Source organism: Chlorocebus sabaeus, chromosome 11, assembly GCF_047675955.1.
Source record: "Chlorocebus sabaeus isolate Y175 chromosome 11, mChlSab1.0.hap1, whole genome shotgun sequence".
Lineage (NCBI taxonomy): Eukaryota > Metazoa > Chordata > Mammalia > Primates > Cercopithecidae > Chlorocebus > Chlorocebus sabaeus.
Window position 1 is genome coordinate 9,377,576 of NC_132914.1, and position 16,543 is coordinate 9,394,118.

Below are 16,543 nucleotides of genomic sequence, written 5' to 3' on the forward strand. Positions count from 1 at the left end.
ACACCATCTGTCACAGTTCCTGTGCTGATATCTGTAGCAGTTCCTCTTTGCCCCCTGGATTCTGCTTAAGAAAATTCGTATCCAGTTGAAATTATTACAAAATTCATTTGGAAGCTTCTTTCATCCTGTGACTCCTCTTTAATTCCACTGGCTGCCTTGTCCAAGGACCCCTGTGAGACAAAGTCAGGGATGGCTTCCCTGGGCTTGAGCTGGAGAATGGGAGTGCCTACAGGACTCTTCCTTCTGCTTTTTCTACTTTTATATTTTGCATATATTTTATATTTGGCTCCCTACATCTATTTCTGCTCCAGGTAAGGTTAAATCCTTCTCATGTAACCCAGATTTTCAGGTTCCCCAGTAGGGATGTGCGTTCAGAGGCGGGTTTTCCCCCCTTCACACATTTGTGGCTGTCTTACAGAATTTTCAGTATTGAGTTGCTTCCTTCAAAGGATCTGTGAATTCTTTCAGTTTTCCTGGTATGTTCCTAAGGTGGTTCCTGGAGGAAAAGTTCACAGTGTGAGTCTCCTCACGCAGTTCTGTTGTCCAAGTGGGAGCTCCACCTTAGCCCTCTTAGCTGCCATTTTCTCCCCACGACTTCACATTTTTAGACAGACTTAAAGAAATTAATTTGCCCAAGGTGATACAACTTTTCATATATGTACTAGAGTCCAAACTTGAATATACGCAATATGAGATCTCAGAGCCTGAGATACTAAAGAATATACTGTTTGTTTTCCCCATAGGCAGAAAATGGAAATAAAACATAGAAATAAGCTGTCCAGTCTGACTTGGTCATTTGGGTTAGTTTTTCAGTACTACCAGCTCTCCAATACTGGTCAAGGCACCATTTCTCAAATGGAAGAAAGATTAGGAAATACATCCCGAGAGTTGCAATCTCTTCAAGCCCAGAACATAAAGCTTGCAGGAAGTCTGCAGCATGTGGCTGAAAAACTCTGTCGTGAGCTCTATAACAGAGCTGGAGGTAAGTGTGTCCTGGTCACTCTGTCCCCATGTTATCTGGCAACAGAGAGATGGATTTCCCGCCGGTGAAAGTGAGAGTCAAGTATGATTTAACTAGAGGTCTGGCAAACTATAAAAGGGTCTGGGCTTCCAGATCATGATCAGTTGTTGGGATCCTGTGATTCACATGTGTCTGTGATACCATACATCAAGGGACTCTTCAAATGCAGATGTTTTAAAACAATACAAACAATTAACTAAGAATAACCAAAATAAGACTACAAGTAAAGAAAATACAGGGTTATGTCTCCATTTACCTCAGCAAATGTTCTTACAAATTCTTTCCTAGTAAGAAGTAAGCAAACTCATAACTGTAGTTCTCAAATCTTAAAAATCATACAGGGACTAGTCCAAAAATGCAGATAACCTGAATCAAACTCAAGTTATTTTAATTCAGGATAACTTGACTGGGTATCAGAAATATGTAGCTTATTAAGGACCACAGATGATGACAGTGCCAGTGGTAGGTGAACCACCATTGATAAATTTACTGCTGGAGAAGGCTAGGAGCATCGCTTCAGTGTGAGTGTGTGTGTATTCCTATTCTATTCTTTTCAAGTTTTGTGATAATCCACTTTTTTCAAGTCAGCTGTCTCTTCTGCTCTCTTTGTCATGCTTACTTAGGAAATGGCATACATGTTCAGGTTTCCACTTTATTTCTTTTTTAGGAACTCTGAAGGAGGGCAAAGTCTCCTCATCTACTATACACACATCACTTCCCACCTGAAACAGACATCCTGATTGCGTGGCTACCTAGGAAAAAATATTAATAGGCACAGTTTTACTTCTCTAAGTGATTCTTTCCTACATGACTAATGACCTCAATGGTCATAATGTCCTTATTTACTAATTTTTCTTTTTCCATTTTTTTTTGGGTGGGGGGAGATGGAGTCTCACTCTGTTGCCTAGGCTGGAAGGCAATGACACAATCTCAGCTTGCTACAACTTCCTCCTCCCAGGTTTAAGCAATTCTCCTGCCTCAGCCTCCTAAGTAGCTGGGACTACAGGTGTGCACCACCACACCCAGCTAATTTTTTTTTATTTTTTATTTTTAGTAGAGATGGGTTTTCACTGTGTTGGGCAGGCTGGTCTTGAACTCCCAACCTCAGGTGTTCCCCCTGCCCCGGCCTCCCAAAGTGCTGGGATTATAAGTGTGAACTACCCCGCCTGGTGCTTATTTATGAATTTTCCAACAAAGCCCAGTGTGCATACTTTCCTTTGTTGTTTGCCATATCTTCAAAAAGATAATCCCCTACTTGACAGGCTGAGGCTGGAAGATTGAGCTGAGGAGATCAAGACCAACCCAGGCAACATAGTAAGACACTATCTCAGAAATTATTTTTATTTTTATTTACTTATTTATTATTTATTTTTAAAGTCAGAGTCTCACTCTGTCACCTAGGCTGGAGTGCAGTGGTGTGATCTCGGCTCACTGCAGCCTCCATCTCCTGGGTTCAAGCGATTCTCATATCTCCTCCTGGGCAGCTGGGATTACAGGTGTGCACCACTACATCTGGCTAATTTTTGTACTTTTTTGGTAGAGACAGGATTTCTCCATGTTGCCCAGGCTGGTCTTGAACTCTGACCTCAAGTGATCTGCCCACCTCAGCCTCCCAAAGTGCTGGGATTATAGGCATGAGCCACTGCACCTGGCCAAAAAAAATTTTTTTTTAAGGTAACCGAGATTTTCCTAACACAAATGGTCTTTCAAATTGTTATTTAGGTATATAAAAACAAATAAAAAGAGAAGCTATGCAAATAAGTCATTTAATTTAAATATAAAATCTAAATGCAAATGTATTAAAGTTTCTTCTTATATAAAATTCTTACATACTTTTGGTTAGATGTCAGTTCTCAGTTTTAATCTGCTACTTTTTATTTCTTGCCCTCATCTTACCCATTATCCATCCATCCATCCACTTACCGAAGTGATATTTATCCATTTAGTTAGCACTACTACCAGTATGGTTGGAGTATTTACTGAATGCCTACTGATGCATATCTGACAAAACACACAGGATGTCTACTGTCATGGACCACTTACTCTAGTGGGGTGGTAGAAGTAAGTATATTGGAAAACATAAAATAAGATGACTCATGTCTTTATCTGTTTGTGTTGCTATAAAGGAGTACCCGAGCCTGGGTAATTTATACAGAAAAGAGTTTTATTTGGTTAATGATTCTGCAGGCTGTACAAGAAGCATGGTGCCAGCATCCGCTTCTTCTGAGAGCCTCAGGCAGCTTTCACACATGGGGGAAAGTGCAGCAGGTAACAGGACAAGAGTCCAGGAGGCAAGAGACTGGGGAGGGATGTGCCAGGCTCTTTTTAACAATCAGTTCTCCTGAGACTAATAGAGTGAGAACTCACGAAGCTGTTCATAAGGGATCTGCTCCCTTGTCCGAGACACCTCCCATCAGGACCCACCTCCAACACTGGGGATCAAATTCCAATATGAGATTTGGACGGGACAAATGTTCAAACTGTATCAACCAGCATTTCCAAGTTTTCCCCCAACGTTCCCTATTTTAGTACTAAAAGTCCCAGATTCTGGGACACTCTAGGTCCCAGGTATACAATAATGATTAGCCAGCCTAAATATAATGTATGAGAGATTAATCAATCCTATGAGAAATGAAGGTAAACAAGGCAAGAGGGATAAGGAATTCAAGGATAGTCTGTTGCTACTTTAAATAGAACAGTCATAAATCCTTAATTAAGATGATACTATGGTAGCAAAGACTTGAAAAGTTGAGGGAGTTAGCCATGCAATACAGATAAATAACAAGCTTTATAGGTAAAACAGGAAACACAAGAGCCTTAAAACATGAATGTATCTGCATATTCAAGGACTAATAAGGAGCCCACGTGGTTGGAGTGGGAGACTAACAGGAGGCTAGGTAGAGATCATAGATAGCATTAGGTGCCTTTGCGAGAGATTTGGCTGCTATTTTGAGCAGATGAGGATTGATTATGGGGTCTTGAGCAGAGGAAATACATGATCTGGCATAAGTTTTTAAAGGCTTAATCTACAATTATGTTAAAATTAGACTGGAAGAGGAAAGAATAGCAACAGAGAAATCAGATAAGAGATGGCTGTTACTAAAATCCAGGAGAAACATGATGGTTCTTCTAACTAGGATATTGTTTGTGGAAATGATTTTGCATGATGGGACACAAATGGATGTGTGACAAATGAAAGATTCAAAAACAGCTCCAGAATTTGGGGGCAAAACAGCTAGAAGCATAGAGATGTGATCGAGTGAAAGGAGGAAGAATTCTCTGGCTACAAGGGGAAAACTGGAAACCAGGAATGCTGTTTGGGGAGCTAGATATATGAGGAAAAAATTCTGGGCCAGACATGTAAACAGACTTACATTCCTTTTGTCCAAAACACAGCAAAAATGAAGGGGAAATGGAGAGAGAAAGGACTGTAAGAAAGAAAAGACGATTAGCCTTTTTTTTAGGGTGACATATTTTCATGTATTTATGAAATGGAATGCCCTTCCTGGGGTTTTTGGCCTTGCTAATATGACCATTATTGTTTATTGATCCTAAATATCTGTAAACATTTGTTGCACTATATCATATACAAAAATAGTAATTTATAGGTAAAGAGAGTTCATAGAAAGTGTACATGTTCCGTTTAGAAATTAGTTGATATTTTATTTTTCTTAGGTGTATATGCCATGGACAAAACATTTGAGAACAGGTCATTTTCAGTCCACCCATTTTTCTGGCCAAAAATATGCATTTTCTCCTTTAAAAATATATATTTTTGAGGGGGAGCAGAGAAGTGGGGAAAACAAGGTCTCACGCTGTTGTCCAGGCTGGAGTGGAGGGTGTATGTATATGTATATCTATTTATATCTAGGTCTATACCTATATCTATATGTATACATAGAGAAATGAATTTCTTCTGACCTGTATTCCATTTTCCTCCTCCAATGGTTTAAGTAATAGTATATTAAATATTTAGTTAGTTGAAGTTAAGGAGGTGAAGCGGTTTCTCTATTTCTATCTCTTTAGTTACATCGTATCACTACCTATTTCACATAAGGCTCTCAGTCCTTTAGTCTCTCACCTTTTGATTTAATTGTCCCTTGCTTCCTGTTAAACATTCATTGAAAATTTCTCTATTAATTCCCATGCAAGTATGGGACTTGTTTTTACATAGAGCACATAGAGGGTCACTTGTATCTGAAGATCCAAGGTATTTAAGAAAACATTGTACGTGAGATGGGAACGAGGTATTAACGCACTGTACTAAAATTGCAGTTACATAGTTTTTATTTACTGAATCCAGAGCAGAATGAACCAGGATTCTCCTTGCTGAGTCCAGTTGCTGCTTCATAATCTTTTTCAGCACAGCACTCCAAGCACGTATTACCCATCTAAGTTCTCATAACACCAGGGACCACAGTTGAAACTGACCTTTATTAAATGCTTTTTATGCGTAAGTCTCTGCACAAACTGGACTCTGGTTTTTACGTATTTAATCTTTACAATAATCCTTTTAGGTAAGCGTCATTCCCATTCTTGTTCTGTGTTTTAGGAAGTCTGAGGCTCCCTGCATTTTTGCTTGAGTCTCTCCAGGTTGTTACATTTCTCCTGGTAGAATTCCGAAGCAAGCAGACCTGTCCGAGAGAGTGCAAAAACTATTGACTTCCACAGCAAGTTTTTCATAACATGACAAAGATATCCTTCTAAGTTATTTATTTATTTAAATTTTGTTTTACTTCATGAAATATTTCAAATTTACAAGAAGATTAAATGATAATATAATACCTACCTGTGTATTAGCTACTGAGATTTTAACATGTTAACTAGGTCGCTTTTAAAATAAAGAAATTGTTATGGCTATGACTTGAGTTCTCATCCCACTACAAACCCTCAAGAGACTGGATTAGGTTCCTAACTAAATGACCCAAGGTCATGTATCCACATAGGATTAAAACTATAGCGCTCAGGGCTTGGATCCTATATTTGCAATCCCTACCCGTACTTCTCTGGCCTGGATGCCCAATTTAATTTGTGACACATGGAGAGTCAGCATTCTAACTTCACGCTTGCCTCAGTGTTTTTTTCCTTAAAAAGACTCCACATCATATCGGTATATACTGTCTTTTTTAAAACTTATTTTACTGTTATGTAAGATAATTTTGAGAACATTATAGAAATTTTATTTCCTAAACACAATGCGGTTGGAGTTTCTGTACATTTCAACTGCTTTGTGAAATTGAATATTCTCTTCACGTGCTGAATTTCATAGGCAAGTGGCAAGAAAGTTCCAATCATTTATTACTAGATTCCACCTAAGCAATTAGTGTCTGTTTTAATTTCTACAACATACTTAGGACCAGTTATAATTCCTGGCATTTAGTAGGTATCCAGTAAACATTGTAGTTATCATTGCCTGGGCAATTAATTAAATATTGAAGAGGAGTTAATTCTTTCTTAGAACATCAAATATTATGTAATTTCAAGAGAGGAGCAAGACAGACTCATACAGAAAATAACAATAAAATTGGCTTTTTTCCAAGCGCACAGGTGCAGCCCTTGTACTGACCAATGGAAGTGGCATGGAGACAAATGCTACCAGTTCTATAAAGACGGCAAAAGTTGGGAGGACTGTAAATATTTCTGCCTCAGTGAGAACTGTACCATGCTGAAGATAAACAAACAAGAAGATCTGGTAAGATTCTGAGGCTTTCTCAAAAAGAGGCCTTAAAAGAGTTAAGCCAGAAGATTCTAAGGATCAAGAATATCAGTCCACAGTTTTTCACACTCGTTTCAATCAGGGTCTGAGTCTTATTCCTATTGCTTTGAATGGTCCCATGAAGTAGCTAGAAGGAATTGTGTTCTCCAGAAATACACACCCCTTAGAAAGATAAGCAATATCACTTTAAATTCCCCTCTCAGGGAGCAAAGGTAGAATGTCCTAACTTCTTTTCTTTTTTGGTTTGGGTAGAAAAGGAAGAATATTGATGCAATGTCAGAAACATGAAGAGAGTACTGCCTGCTCTTCCATTTAAAAAGTGGCAAAGCTTTTAAGTGGAAAATATTTAACTAAATTATTACCATAACCTGCAAATACATATCTTGCTTTCCAGAAGTTTACAGTCTAGGATAGACTGGTCAAGGCAAATGTGACAATAAAACTACAAATTGACATATATTGAGTTAGTACATGCAATTAAAATACACAGTTAAAATATGATTATTCCACTTTCTCTCATATTTATTATTGCCTTTGAATTGAAGTTCTCAAATAGTATGGCCATTGCTTATTTATCATTGTTTCTCTAGAATTTGGCAGAGATTTTTCTTGATGAAGAGTAGGTTATCAACAAAGGGTTATTTAATTGAATTAAATTCTCAGCTCACTATACAAATTCTTAACATCATTCTAGTTAGTTCTTAATTTCTACCTACTTCCTAAAATCTGTGATGAAAGGACCTCTGTAATTTCTCTCAGCTACTAAGACAACATTTTATAACCCTTTCTCGATGACTTAATTTAGGCATCAAGCGAGGCAATTTCTTTGACTAAGACACTGTGCCCTAGCCTAAACCCTCCTAATTTTTCTTATTCTTTTTGATTCCTCTGCCTCCAGCATACACTGCAAACTCAGGTATAAAATTGAACTATACTATATCAGGTGGTAGGACATTTTCTTGTCAAATCTATGTAGTTATTTTTTATATGAACTTCATATATTTTTATATATTTAAATCCTTTTCATATGATTTGCTTTCAAAACTTTTAATTTGAAGGGACCCCCCCTATTTAATTAGAATAAAGATTTTCAACTACAGTTATTTTCACATGTTACTCTATGACTATTGCTTGCTAATAGCTTCATTTACATTTGCAATAATCTCTCATTAAATCGGTATATTTTATTAATTATCTGAGGGGTTATGGATGTAACAATGAAACAAAGTGTATGGCCTTGAGAAACTCATTGTATAAATGGATAATTATAATAAATATTTAGATAATGTCTATGTTAAAATATTAGGAGTGCACTGAGCCGGGGAGGTTGAGGCTGCAGTGAGCCATGATCGTGCCAGTGCACTCCAGCCTGGGCGACAGAGTGAGACCCTGTCCCCACCAATTCTCCAAAAATATGTATTAGGAGTGCAGAGTGAGACTAGATAGAAGGAACCAGATCACTTTTTAAATGTAAACATATGTTAAATATGGATATTGGGAAAAGAATTACCATGTATAGGACTATACACATGTATGCACATAAATATTTATAAATAGAAATTTAAAAATTTCTTTCCCCCCTTCCTAGTCTAAGATGTAAATCATCCTTGCAAATTTTTCTTTTAGTTTTTTTCTTCCTTTCCCAAGCATTTATAAAAGTTGCTACCTCATTCCTGCACTTTTCCCTCCATGTTCTTCCCTGTCCCAGAATCCTTCCACATCTCTTTATTAGTCTTTCCCTCATATTTTTATATCAACGTTCATGTTTAATTCTGTGCCTTAAAAGCCATGGGACAGGAATAAATCTGGGTTGATGTGATTTCTGCTTTCAGAATATCGATGTGTGTTCCATATTTACTAAGACAAAACAAGTTATTAAACCCGGACAAATTTCGGACAGGCCTCAGCGTCGATGCTTTTTCTCTTAAGCATGTGAGCATCTGTGTGAAGCAGGACTGGTGTGTGCTTTGAGAAAAGTGTTGGCTGGCCCATGCATGTCTGTGCGTGTGTGTGATCATGCCTCCAAAGCTAAAGCTTTTCTTGTGTGCTTTCTGCAGGAGTTTGCCAAGTCTCAGAGCCGCTCTCCGTTTTTCTACTCTTATTGGACAGGGCTTTTGCGCCCTGACAGTGGCAAGGCCTGGCTGTGGATGGATGGAACCCCTTTTGCTTCTGAACTGTAAGCCTTCAGGATATTTTATGGGAAAGGCATTTAACAAAGATATTTTGCTTGAGTGACAGAGTTCAAGAATTTGGTCCATCAAGTATTACTCAAACTTCTGCTTTGTACTGGATACTGTGTTTGCAGGAGGATGACTGAAGATATTTGAACCATAGTGCGTCCTCATTTTGTTGTGTGTGTGTGTGTGTGTGTGTGTGTTTTGTTTGTTTGTTTTTTGAGATAAGGTCTTGCTCTGCTGCACGGGCTGTAGCGCAGTGGTGCAATCTCTGCTCACTGAAATCTCTGCCTCCCAGGCTGAAGCTCTCCTCTCATCTCAGCCTCCTGGGTAGCTCAGACTACGGGCGTGCACCACTACATCCAGCTAATTTTTTGTATTTTTTGGAAAGTTGGGTTTATGCTGTGTTGCCCAGTCTTGTTTAGAACTCCTGGACTCAAGCCATTTGCCCTTCTTGGCCTCCCAAAGTGCTGGGATTACAAGCATGAGCCACCGCACCCGGCCAGTGCTTGCTTTTGAACTGCTTATAAGCCAGTGAGGGAGACAGATACATAGCATTAGTGAAATATCAGGGTCGTTCTCTTGCTGCTGGCAGAAGTTTGTGTCTGGGACATACTGTGGATGAGAGAAGGGAGAGACAGAGAGAGAGATCTTTATGGGAGAATCAACTGAAGCCCAGGAGTCCAGGCTGTAATGGCGGTTGCCTAAAATCACACAACTGGTCAGTACCCAGAGATAGGATAAGATTTCTTGGCTTTCTGTGCATTAGTAAAATAGGGAACACATCTTTAAAAAATGCAGTCTCTGAGAAAAGATTTGCTGAAAATGTAAGGTGTAATATAAAACACTAGTCATATATATGCCGTGAGCATTTAGATAGGAGTGCACATGGTATCTGTGTTAGTCTATTTTTGCATCAGCATAAATGAATGCCTGAGGCTGGATAGTTTACAAAGAAAGGAGGTTTAATTGGTTCACAATTCTGCAGGCTATACAAGCATCCGCTTGGCTTCTGAGGAGGCTTCAGGGAGCATTACTCATGGCAGAAGGCAAAGCAAGAGCTGGCATGTCCAATGGCTAGAGAGAACACAAAAGAGAGGGGGGTAGGAGGAGGTTCCAGGTCCTTTTAAACCACCAGATCTTGCATGAACTAACTGAGTGAGAACTCACTCATCACCAAGAAGAGGGCACCAAGCCATTCATGAGGGATCCACCCCGATGACCCAAATACCTCCTGCCAGGCCCCACCTCCAACACTGGGAATGATATTTCAACTAAGATTTGGAAAGAACAAACATCCAAACCATATCAGTATCCTTTGAAACAGGAAATTGTAATTTCTCTATCAAAATATATCACATTTAAAGCCATATTTGAACAGACATCCTTCTTCCCTATATACAATATATCATTTATTCTCCCAGGAGACAGGATATATTTGATGTAATCATTTGTATTTTACAGTTAAGTAAACTGAGTTACAGAGAAGGTAGATAACTTTTTAAGTGGCAGAGAAACTATATAAATTTGGAGGAGAACACGTAGCTTCACTTTAGTTAGAAATGATTTTTGCTGTTTTGGGTGACCTGCTGTTTCTTTTTTTTCCCCCTTTAATAATTTATTTATTTATGTATTTATTTATTTTTATTATACTTTAGTTCTAGGGTACATATGCACAACATGCAGGTTTGTTACATACATATACATGTGCCATGTTGGTGTGCTGTACCCATTGACTTGTCATTTACATTAGATATATCTCCTAATGTTATCCCTCCCCTCTCCCCCCACCCCACAACAGGCCCCAGTGTGTGATGTTCCCCTTCCTGTGTCCAAGTGATCTCATTGTTCAATTCCCACCTATGAGTGAGAACATGTGGTGTTTGGTTTTCTGTTCTTGCGATAGTTTGCTGAGAATGATGGTTTCCAGCTGCATCCATGTGCCTACAAAGGGCACGAACTCATCCTTTTTATGGCTGTATAATCCATGGTGTATATGTGCCACATTTTCTTAATCCAGTCTGTCACTGATGGACACTTGGGTTGGTTCCAAGTCTTTACTATTGTGAATAGTGCCACAATAAACATACGTGTGCATGTGTCTTTATAGCAGCATGATTTATAATCCTTTGGGTATATACCCAGTAATGGGATGGCTGGTGACCTGTTGTGTCTAAGAATGAGTGTGGAAACTTAGGGGCTGAAGAGAAAGAGGCATATGACCCCATTTTCCCAGTAAACTGATTCTGGTATCTAGACTATAATTTTATCACCCTAGGAAGAATGGGTATTTAATATTTTATTTTAGAAATAAACTGTGATTAAATTTACTTTTTCTTCATTTTTTAAGGTTCGAGATTATAATAGATGTCACCAGCCCAAGAAGCAGAGACTGTGTGGCCATCCTTAATGGGATGATCTTCTCAAAGGACTGCCAAGAATTGAAGCGGTGTATCTGTGAGAGGAGAGCGGGAATGGTGAAGACAGAGAGCCTCCATTTCCCCCCTGAAACATTAGGCAAAGGTGACTGATTCTCCCTCTGCAACTACAGATAGCAGAGTGAGCCAGGCAATGCCAATGCAAGGGCTACCTGAGACATCGGGAAATGGAACATAATCAGGAGACACTATCTCTCTGACTAGTACAAAATGGGTTCTCGTGTTTCCTGTTCAGGATCAGCAGCATTTCTGAGCTTGAGTTTATGCACATATTTAAAAGTCACAAGAAGTCTTATTTACATGCCACCAACCAACCTCAGGAACCCATAATGTCATCTACCTTCTTGGCTTAGAGATAACTTTTAGCTTTCTTTCTTCTCAATGTCTAATATCACCTCCCTGTTTCCATGTCTTCCTTACACTTGGTGGAATGAGAAACTTTTTGTAGAGGAAATACATCGAAGTAACATCCTTTTCCGTGACAGTCAAGCAGTCCATCAGAAATTAGCAGTTACTCCCCAGATTATACCACCAAATACACAAGGCATTCTTTTTGTTTGTTTCAGTTCATACTAGTCCCTTCCCAATCTATCAGTGAAGACCCCATCTGCCTTGTCTATGCCCTGTTTCCCAAAAGGGATGTCTCTTGATATGAGAATCTCAATGCCTTATAAACATTCCTTCCTGTGTCCATTAAGACTCTGATCATTGTCTCCCTTCCATAGGAATTTCTCCCAGGAAAGAAATATATCCCCATCTCAGTTTCATATCAGAACTACCGTCCCCGATATTCCCTTCAGAGAGATTAAAGACTAGAAAAAAGTCAGCCTCTTCATCTGCACCTGTAACAGTTTCAGTTCCTATTTTCTTCCATTGACCCGTATTTATACCTTTCAGGTACTGAAGATTTAATAATAATAAATGTAAATACTGTGAAGTGTGTGTGATTTTACAATGGACTTGTGATTTGTGGGAAAATTCAGCATGGAAATGCTTTTCAGAATATGATGGCAATCATTATTTTCATCGTGCCTTACTGAGATTTTTTGGGGAATTTACAAGAGTACTGATTACACGATTATTCGGAGAAAACAAGATGTCTTTGAAATACATGTTGTCTTCAAGAGAACAGTTTTAACATTTTCCTAAAATGAAATATTTTGAGGCAAGCTTATGGCATCAACACATGGTTGATGAGGAAGCTGAGTTGCATTAGTGCACACAGTTTCCAGTCAGGTAGTGGAAAATGAACAGAGACAGTGACATCTTTGTAGCTGCTCCTTTGTGAGGCACTTCTTTCTTCAGATGACTCCATGCACAAATATAACACGGATCGTTGGGAGTGATACCATCACAGCCACCAAGTTTATTGGTTTATTGATAGTCAATTCTGAGGGTTTAATGCTAGAAAGGATAACATTATACATCTTTGTTTTTCAACAGTGGCAACTGAGGTGCTTCAGTTTTGTTTTTCATAAACATCTATCTCATGGTAAAATGACATAGAGTAGCAATAATATGATAGAAAGAACACATTGGTGCTCACTTTCATAAATTTCATTTTGTTAGATTGTCACTTAGCAAAGACGATTGCAGATTCTTCCTTGAGAACTTTCCTTTCAATTTTCTGTTGATTTCCTTAAAATTTTCCTCAGGGTTGAGCAAGTTCTGTTGATTAATTGTGTCATGCAAAGAAAACTGTATTTGTGGTTAGAAAATGAAGATTTTAGATCTCTTATTCTGATTTACTTATTAGGCAAGTCACTTTATTTCATGAAGCCTATTTCACTGCATATGAAGTAGAAATAGTTATAATTTCCTCATAATGTTACTGTTAGCTGAAATGAAGTAAATGTGAAATCAGTTTCATAGTGTGAACTTCAATATAAAATGTAAGGGAAGTCAAGAAAATATTTTTAAAAGGATCTAGCGATTTATTTTTAAATATAGGGGGGCACACACACATGCATAAGCAATGTTAAAAAGAAAAAAAAAACTTCAGCTGAATTAAATTTAAAAGAGTTTAATTGAGCAATGAAGCATTCACAAATCGGGTAGCCTCCAGAGTCAGAGTAGACTCAGAGGCTCCAGAGCAGCCATGTGGTGGAAGAAGACTTATGGACAGAGAAAGGAAAACGTCGTAAAGAAAACGGAAGTGACGTACAGAAAAAGCTGGATTGGTTACAGCTCGGAGTTTGCCTTATTTGAACACAGTTCAAACAGTTGGCTACCTTTGATTGCCCAAAACACAGTGATTGGCACAAGTGTAGGCTAGGGTCTATTTACACCTCAACTTGTTATAGTTAACATTATGTACAGAGAATCCTTTAGGCTAAACTTAAAATATGTGAGAAGGCGGTGTTAGGCTAAACTTGATTTATTAATAACAACCAACTTCTTTGGAAATTTGTATTTATGAACAAATTGTAGAAGGGCACCTACTTTGGGGAGCTAAGGATTTTATTACCAAATATTTTGGATGACGAGTGCAGATTTTCAATGGAAGTAGTTCATATTAATAGGTACACAAGAAGAAATGAGAAGTAAGTCTGCAGTTAAGCAATTGTTGTGTAAGCCTTGTTGCTACAGAAGGAAAATATGACTGATAGGAGGAAGTCAAATGATTTTGTGGCCTAAGTTGTAAAACAGAGACATGCACTCATTGAAGTTTTGACTCCTAGCATCCTATATAGCTGCAGTCTAGCTCAGGGATGGATGACAAGCATCTCTTTAAGTGTCATGGATGTGAAGAGTCTAGCTGCCTGCAGAGTGAGTGGTGAATGGTATGTCATTCCAAGACTGGGACTAAGGGATAGTGTCACTTTACATTGTGAGGAGGAAAAAATAACATACATTTGACATACTTCAGCTCCTTCCCTGAGCTTATTCTTCTTCGTCTTTCCCCTTAATCCCTTTGTCTTTATAGCAAAACTCACAATATTGATCACAGTGTGAACAAACATTTCAAAACAACAGAAAAAGTGTATAGCATAACATTCTCACTACACACTTCTGAAAAATCGATATTAAGAATAGGAAATAATGATAAAGTGAATTTTAAAATCTGATTTGCTAAGAACAATATCCAGTTGAGAATCAGAGAGGGGCACTGTATGAATTGGTTTTTCTAGATGAGGAGACTTTTTTTCTCTCTAGGTTCTTGTTTATGTAATTCTGAAGAAATTGCAGGAACAGTCAAACGAGGAGCCCAGCCTTTCCTGGTAGAGCTGAGATCCCCGGGTACACAATAAGCTCTCTCTTTTCCTGAGGATATTGAACCTGCTCTCAGGATTTATCAACAGGAAACAGGCCATGAGCCCTGTAACAGCAGGAAGTGTGAGAAGGGTAATGGGGAGCTTTTATTTTAAGGATGCAAACACGTTATGAACAAGGCAGAAAGTCTAGTAGGTTGTCTCAGGGCCAGCTTTAATATGTGGGAGTCGACTCCTCTGTAGAGAGATTCTTACAGTATTTGAAGATTACAAACAGCAGGATCCTCTGATTTAAAGTCTGCATGACTTTTGTACACGCTTCATTATATGAATAGATATTTAGGCTCGAATAATATCTACTATTATTCTACCAATATTATAATATATATGTATATATATATTATACATTTAATGTACTTTAACCAAACATGTAACAAAAGCTTTTTTACATTGGCAAGACAGTTTTTAGTTTTCTTTTCGTTTGTTTAAGGCTAACTTAGAACTCAATGAAAGAGATCTAAGATGCCCAATTCATTGTTGGTGGGACTAGGATCTAAGACTGGCATACTCAGTGTTGCATTTGAAAAGCCTTGGTATCCTGGACCAACAGCAACCTGCAGAGAAGAGTCCCCCCCACTACAGCATCTGTGTGGAAAGCAGCATTGTTGCTGAGGAGACCTGTAGGAGCTGAAGTCAGCTACGCTATAGATAAATTCTAATTTGAAAATACTGCATCATACGCTACGGGATGACATCAGTTGAAGAATGTTTGCCTTTTGCTTTATTGTACTTTTTAAAGAATGATCATAAATGCTTCATATCCTTTCTCTAAACGTAGTTCCATGACAATGCTTTGAAGAATCTTTAAGGCAAACAATCTTTGCTAGTAAATTCTGCTATTGTTTCTCCTTTATTCCAGGTTATTACATTCAGCTGCCAGCTGTCGGCTGTAAAAATCGAACACAGGAGACAATATATGCTGTGTTTTCTCTGCTATTCTCCTTTTTCAGGTTCGGCAGAAAATTAGAGAAAAATCTCTTTTACTTAAACCCCCACATTTAAACTTTAGGTCAAGGTAAATAAACAAAAACATGCTCTTCTCATCCTTACACAACCTTACCCCTTGTAAAAGGACATTTAGGTAAGAGGATATTTAATTTCATTTAAATGATTTCCAGTGATTCAGAGAATTAGGTTTTATTTTTACTTTATATATTTAAGTGATGTCTTTATGCTTAGGAAGAAAAGATGATAATCTAATGAATCTCAGCTCCTCCTTGTGAGAAATGAAGAATTAAATAAACTTATATTGAATTAAGCAAATATTTATTGAGAACCTACTAAGTGCTAAGGCGTTCCTGTAGGGACAGTAAGTGGTAACAAGTAATATAATAATAATTATGGAATCTGTTCTTTCTGTAGATCACAAGGTACTTTGCTATTAATCGTCTCTTGGGGATAAGATAGTCCATGCTTCAGGGAGCCTACAGACTTAGGGCAGAGAATGTCTATGGATTTATTTGAGGAGAATCCATTAACTTTAAAGCAGATATTCTCTCCAGAGAGTTGCTGACATTTTACCCATAAACTTTAACTTCTCAATATCCCTGCAACAGGAACAAAAAAAGGGATCATTTTTGTCTGGGATGCACAAATAAAGGCTGATGTGTAGAGATGACTGGTGATATAGTCCAGAGAACAAAACCAAGCACTGATAGAGTGTTCAACTCTGTGCAACACTATTCTCGGCACTGACATATATTTACAGTCTAATCCTCATACAATATTTTGAAGTAAGTTCTGTTGTTATTTTACAACGAGGCAATTGAGGCACTGAAAGATGTAATCGAAAGTGCTGGCGTGTTAACCCTGAGGGACCAGACCATGAGCCCTTTGATTTGTGAATGGTAGAGATGGTCATTGAGAGGAAAGAGGGAATTCACAGAATTCTCTGGAGAACATTTTGATCCTGGCATCCCGAC

At 38.2% G+C, this 16,543-nt stretch overlaps 1 protein-coding gene across 6 annotated transcripts in view; it reads left to right on the plus strand.

Moving 5' to 3' along the window:
- CLEC1A (C-type lectin domain family 1 member A) overlaps nt 1–14,895 on the plus strand; it is a 45,046-nt gene extending 30,151 nt beyond the window's left edge. For 2 of the 6 annotated variants that reach the window (XM_007967602.3, XM_073020465.1), the window contains 4 exons: nt 806–982; nt 6,562–6,713; nt 8,795–8,913; nt 11,262–14,894. In XM_007967602.3, coding sequence (XP_007965793.1) covers nt 806–982; nt 6,562–6,713; nt 8,795–8,913; nt 11,262–11,442 — 629 coding nt within the window. In that variant the 3' untranslated portion in view covers nt 11,443–14,894. Of the gene's footprint in view, nt 1–743; nt 983–6,561; nt 6,714–8,794; nt 8,914–11,261 lie in introns of all 6 variants that reach the window. The other 4 variants (XM_073020463.1, XM_073020464.1, XM_007967600.3 and 1 more) reach the window with 3 other exon arrangements.
- Nucleotides 14,896–16,543: the final 1,648 nt, after the last annotated feature.